Source organism: Caenorhabditis briggsae (genome assembly GCF_000004555.2).
Source record: "Caenorhabditis briggsae complete genome, chrIV, whole genome shotgun sequence".
Taxonomy (NCBI): domain Eukaryota; kingdom Metazoa; phylum Nematoda; class Chromadorea; order Rhabditida; family Rhabditidae; genus Caenorhabditis; species Caenorhabditis briggsae.
The window spans coordinates 7,089,669-7,095,733 of NC_013487.2; the positions used below are offsets into that span (position 1 = coordinate 7,089,669).

A 6,065-nucleotide genomic window follows, 5' to 3' on the forward strand; every position below is an offset into this window, starting at 1 on the left:
CCCCGCCTGTTGAAAAAGCACTTTGTTGAATGAAGCAGTAACACAATTTTTTAGATTTTTTTACGATTCAGGGTACCCAATTAGGCTACCCTGAAAGTTTCAAGTCAATTGGTCTATTCAGTTACGCGTAATTACGCAAAGTATGCCGCCTCCCGGGGCAAGGGTGAATCCCCGCCCCGCTCTCCCGGGGCGGGGGCGCATCCCCGCCCCGCGCGCTCGGGGCGGGGATCGCCCCATTTCGCCCCCAAGCCAACCCTAATCTCGCAGAATTTATGGATCAGAAATTTGGAAATCCGAAAATTCAGCTTTTGAAGCTTGTTTAATTAGAAATTTTTAGACTACGGTATGCCGAGGCGAAAGCGAAACGGTTGCTTGTGGGTCTCGAGTGGAATTAATTTTGACTTTATTTTGCGTTTTAGGAATCTTCTTGTCAATTTTTCATCATTTTTTGGAAATTTTGTGATGGGGAAATATAATTTCTACTTTAACATTTGAATGCCGAAAAATTCTGAAGATTCCAAAATTTTGAAACTTCTTGTCTAGGGTTTCCATGCGGGTAGCGATATACCCGCCCGTACCCGCAGCTACCCGTACCCGCCCGTACCCGTACCCGCTTGCTACCCGGAACTTTTTGTGTTTGCAGACAATGCGCGCAACTTTACGACAATTCGCGCGCATTTTTCGGTTTCTTTCCGAAACAAATTCGTCCATTTTTACTGACTGATGAATTTTCATACCTGAATTATTTTTATTCTCACTTTAAAGGTGGGGGGACAGGAGATTTTTCGTAGTTTTTTTGTAGCTAGAGTATGCATTCTACCGTCACGGTGTACAACGCTTAATGCCACTCTGCGTACAGCTGTCGTCCTCGCCTTTATGTATGCAATCGGGCGTGCGCTTTCTCTTTGCTTGCGTGGCTCAGTCGGTAGCGGCGCCGCACCCTCAATCTTCGCCCTCACAAGTTCAACTCCTCGAGGGGCATCTTTGAACGGAATTTCGAGAACATTATTTTTTTCATGTCCCTCCACCTTTAAAACTATTTTCTACACTAATAAGCGACAAAGATTGTCAAAAAAAATCATTTGAAAACAATTTTAATCGAAGTGTCGGCAAATTTCGCGCATTGTCTGCAAACACAAAAAGTTCCGGGTAGCAAGCGGGCGGGTAGCTGGTGGATACGGGTACGGGCGGGTAGCAGCTACCCGTTCGCTACCCGACCATCATGGAAAGCCTATTCTTGTCTCACATCTTCAAAAAAAATCAAGAGAACAGTGATTGAAAAAGTAGATATTACATCACTCGACTAAATCAGAAAACTAAATGACTGAAAAAAAACGACGAAAAAAACTTGAGGTAATGATTTGATAAGATGGTCGTCTTATCAAGAAACTATAGACTACATCATACAGACCACAAATGTGGGTGAAAAACAAGACTACAAGTCATAAAGAATTAGCTGAATTTGTGGAAGAATAACCGATTTGGACTTTTAAATTTGGTTTTTTAAAAACATTTTAAAAAGTCTTGAAAATGCAATATTTGAAAGAATTTGTTACACATGAAAAAAATTTGAAAGTAGAAAGCAACACAGTTTGAAAAAGCAAAAATGTACATCGTAAAACCGGAAGTAGATAATACTCGGGAATTTGAAACAAAGTAGTAAATTAAATATGAAGAGATAATTCATGCTTCTCGAATAATATTCTGCAGAATTCCGTTGAGATTCAGTTCGAAATTCAGCGGAGTTCTCGTTTGATTGGCATCTCTCATTTTCTGGATATCGAGTTGTCGTATCTCAACAGGCGTGAAATGATCGGAGAGAATCTGAACACGAAAGATTTGTGAAAACTGTCTCTGAATTGGAAAATACCTTCTTCCACTTTTTGGCCTGAATTCTTTTATCTTCATGCTCATTGATCAAAACAATCGCTGCAATTATAGTATTTCATAGCTTCTGACAAAATATCACATACCTTCTGCAGACAAACAAGGTAGTTCCGTATTAGTGACATCTATCAATCGTCCAAGGATCGCTCCACAGTTGGTTCCAAGGCATTTGATCTGAAAAAATACGGAAACGGAAATAGTAGTTTCAGAAGGTATCCTCGCACCATTCCCGTTGAATGAAACTTATTCGTCGCAATTTCTCCAGGCGTCAATTTGATTTTTTGAACAAGCGTCCAGAATTCAGGTCTACAAACCAAATACTGAGTATTTCTTGCGCGAATGTCGCTGTTCGTACATAGGAATACGTCACATTTTTTGCAAACGATTCGATACGTTACATTTCGACTGATTTGCTCGGCAATTTGTCGTGCTCTTTCAGTATCCTCTCGTTGAATTCGATTCCAGATATTTCCTATTTCAGCCATAACAGCGTCTCGGAAGGCACCAGGGTTTGTAGTGATTTTCAAAAGAGCTTGGTTCATCATATTCTCTTTATCTCGATTCGCTCCTTCCTGATCTCGAAGTGGTATACTGTTCGTTACGAGGACACATGTTGAATTCATCGCACGACCACGGCCTGGAAACAACTACACCACTTTAAAAATTAGTTCTTTTCTACATACCTCTTCTTTGAACATGAGCAATCTCGTTAGTGGCATAGTTGTATTTGATGACCAGATTACACTCGGCAACATCCAAACCTTCTTCTGCAACCGAAGTTGCCACGAGAACTCGGATTTCTCCAGTAGCGAACTTTCGCAACTTCTCCATTTGTTTTTGTTTCGAAGCGCTGATATCGGCGCTTGAAGACGTGGATTTGTTCAATCCAGAAATCCATTCTGACTTGATTCCCAGTCGTTCCAGTGTTTCCCTCTTGTTGAGTATCTCGTTCAGAATCGTCGCCTCGTAACGTGTTCGAACAAAAATGATCGATCGTGAATCTCCTCGTTGCTCGTTCTGATCAACAATAAATTGCTCGACTTTTTCAATCATTGGATTTTCAGCAGTCCCAGAGTTTAGTAGGTGATTGTGGTATCCTGATATTTCGATGCATAGTAAAAGGAGCAAAAATTGAAACTTACTTTCCCATATTCTCGACATATGATGTGTGAAGTTTGCTGATCGCGACTCGAGCTCACTTTTCAAATATCGCAGTGCAACCTCCGGATTGAAATTTACGTTGTAGGATAAAGTCCAGTAACACTCCTAGAAAATGATTCTGGTAAAGGTTCGAACATCTGCGCACACAGTAGTTACCTTCAATACTTCCAATGCCTCATTGATGATAATTTTTGTTCCATCTCTGTTGAATTTAGCAGTGCAAACTAGATTCATCTGATTGCAAGCCCAATTCAAATATCCGGGATGTTCCTTATCATTCGGAGCTGATTGGAAATTTTCCGCCGGTCGATATGGTCGATCATCAAAAAGAGAATTTTGTACATTTTGTTGAACATTTTGGATAGGGATATTCTCTTCATCTGAAAAAGGCAATATTTTTAAATATCTGGGCAATCAGGGGGATTCTTACCGAGTGCTGTTTTGATCAAGTTCTCAACTTCTATCATCATATCAGACAACCATTTTGTGAATTCTCCAATCGCTCCGTCGGTACTTCGCTCACAATAGCTAACTTCTGAAATAACAAAAACTCAAAAACTCGTCATTTCTATTCAAAATCTCACGGTCAGGAATGATGGGCGAATAATTCTGAAGTTCCTCTGTGTTCTCTCTAACTGTGCTCAATTCCTTAACATCCATCATCGCGCACAGATTCGCAATATGCTCCTTGACTCCTAAAACGTTCTTGCCGTCACCAGTTCCAAGTGAGGCCGTAAGGCCAACGATTTGAGGCAGATGATGACCGTCTGGCATATTTCCCATGTTTTTCAGAGTGTGATATTCTCTCATGATATCTGAAAAATTTATCATAATGACTGGAATAGTTGGAAAGCACTCACTAGCATACGGTGTGTTCTTCATTGTATTGTGACACTCATCGAAGAAGATTATAGTGAATGTTGAGAGAAAGAATTGCTCTATTCCTATTTCATTTTCAGTTTTCAACACATCTCGATGCTCATTGCAGAGATTCACGATCATTTGAGGAGTCGCCACAATCAGATCTTTCGTCTGAACCGCGTTTCGAACAGGAAGATTGTCGGCTCCTTGAACGATTTGGACCTCCAAATGTTATAATATTTAAGAACCAGTCTCTGACGCTTCAGACTCACTTGATAAGAATGGTCCAGATATGAAGATATGCTATCCGACTGTTGCTTCAAAATCATCGAATTCGGTGTCATGAACAATGCCTTGAATCGTTGCCCATTTCTATCTCTTGTCTCGAAATGATTTTTGATAATGTTCGCAGCAATGACAGTTTTTCCAGATCCCGTTGGAGCTGTTACAATGGTGTTTTCTCCGCGAAGAGCCACTTGACACAGTTCCAGCTGATATCTTCGCAAGCATAGTTGGCGTTCTGAAAATTGGAATTCGAACTGGCTCGGTGCTCTGTCGAGGTCTTACGCAAGTGGATTCTGTTCCTGACGGATTCTACGATGAGACGTGGAACCGGTGGTTCTGATTGGATATTGTCATATCGGATGTTGATCATTCTGAAAGGAAAAAAACAGCTAGAGAAGAAAAAATTGGTATTGAAAGCATTTTTGTCAGACCCCCTGACGTTTGATTGTCTGAGTCTACTCGCTCACAATTCTCCTACGTTTTAGTGTTAGCAATATAGGGAAGGTCTCTAGAAACACGATGTGTTATCAATATCAACTAGAGACACCTAATAGTGCCAACGCTCACCTATAACGATGTCTGTTCACTTCTGGAATCCGTGCAATCATTTCTGTAGCGATTTCATTGATCGGACAGATGAAAATGTTTCCATTGAATCTTCTGCGATCATCACTGACTTCTCCTAAATGTTTGGTTAATGTTGATATTACTCCCATTTGGACCACTCACTGTAGAATGCATCAAACGATCCTGGTCTTAGACGGAGAATCTTTTCAATGAAATTTCTAGCCTCCTCATTCAAATTATTCGATGGCTTGTCATAGATTGCATACATCACATCGTATGCAGACGACTCGCCGAGTAGTGGAACAATTCTTAGAATCGATTTTTTCAAAAATTCCGTATTTTGTTGTTGTTCTTCTGGCACTATTCTCTCTGTTTCTCTTCGTAGTTCTCGAACTATATCCTGGTATTGGGGATAGGAATCGAGGTAAGTCAGTACTTCATTTGGGTCCATGTAATTGATAAAACCATCCAAATGGTTCAGAATAAGTCTGAAAATCAACGTTAGGCATTGTTTACATATTTTCCATTATTAACCCATATTGACACATTCTCATCGTCCTATCGGAACATTTTAGTAGTTTGTGAACATGCGAATCAGTAACTGAAATTAAACTTTTAAATGACTGACTAGTTTAATTTTCGACTCACAATTCGCTTGTAGAAATGACATAACACTTTTATAAAGCCTCTCATCATCTGCTTTCGAAATTGGACTTTCTTGAAGTTCATGGAACAACTGGGATGAGAAACTTGTAGTATCTTCGTACTCTCCTATTAGCTCTTCTATTCGTCCGCGGGAAAGCAATTCATCGAAATGTTCTCCCTGAAACAACCAGCGGTGTTATTCGCCTTTTCAAAAATCTTACCTTTTCAGGTTCTCGATAAATCGGTTCCAAACATCGAATGATTTCCCTATCGTAGAGCTTTACAAGAGCGGCACACTGCTTTTTCCTCACCATGTTGTGCTAAAATTGATTTTTCCTATATTTCAAAGAGAGGTGTTTTTTAGTTTCCGCGATTTAAATTGAATTTAATTGATAACATAATTTATACCAATTTTTAAAGTTTCCGTTCCAGTTCGAGATAAAAGTGAGCAAACGGTCATGCGCCAGGGCGCGCTTGCAGTCATGGAATTTTCTCCGGGAGACCCCGCAATTTCCGGGGAAAAAAAACCGGGGAAAGTGGGCGGAGTCGAAAAAAAACCGTGCCAGGGTTGCAATTTAGGCTCCGACCCCTCATGACCGTGCCCAAATGTGCAGAAAAACCCTGCGGCAAAACCGTGCCAGGGTTGCATTTTAGGCTCC

The 6,065-nt window shown here is 40.6% G+C and overlaps 1 protein-coding gene across 1 annotated transcript; it reads right to left on the bottom strand.

The window, feature by feature from the left end:
- Positions 1 to 1,683: 1,683 nt before the first annotated feature.
- On the bottom strand, positions 1,684 to 5,720 carry Cbr-drh-1 (the record flags this gene model as incomplete). The annotated part of the gene is made up of 14 exons (XM_045235424.1): positions 1,684 to 1,824; positions 1,850 to 1,929; positions 1,974 to 2,061; positions 2,112 to 2,524; positions 2,571 to 3,153; positions 3,205 to 3,428; positions 3,594 to 4,131; positions 4,182 to 4,429; positions 4,477 to 4,565; positions 4,762 to 4,876; positions 4,924 to 5,249; positions 5,296 to 5,362; positions 5,410 to 5,584; positions 5,628 to 5,720. 14 exons carry the CDS (start codon positions 5,718 to 5,720, stop codon positions 1,684 to 1,686), a joined length of 3,180 nt encoding a protein of 1,059 aa, XP_045092928.1.
- Between the last annotated feature and the right edge of the window lie 345 nt (positions 5,721 to 6,065).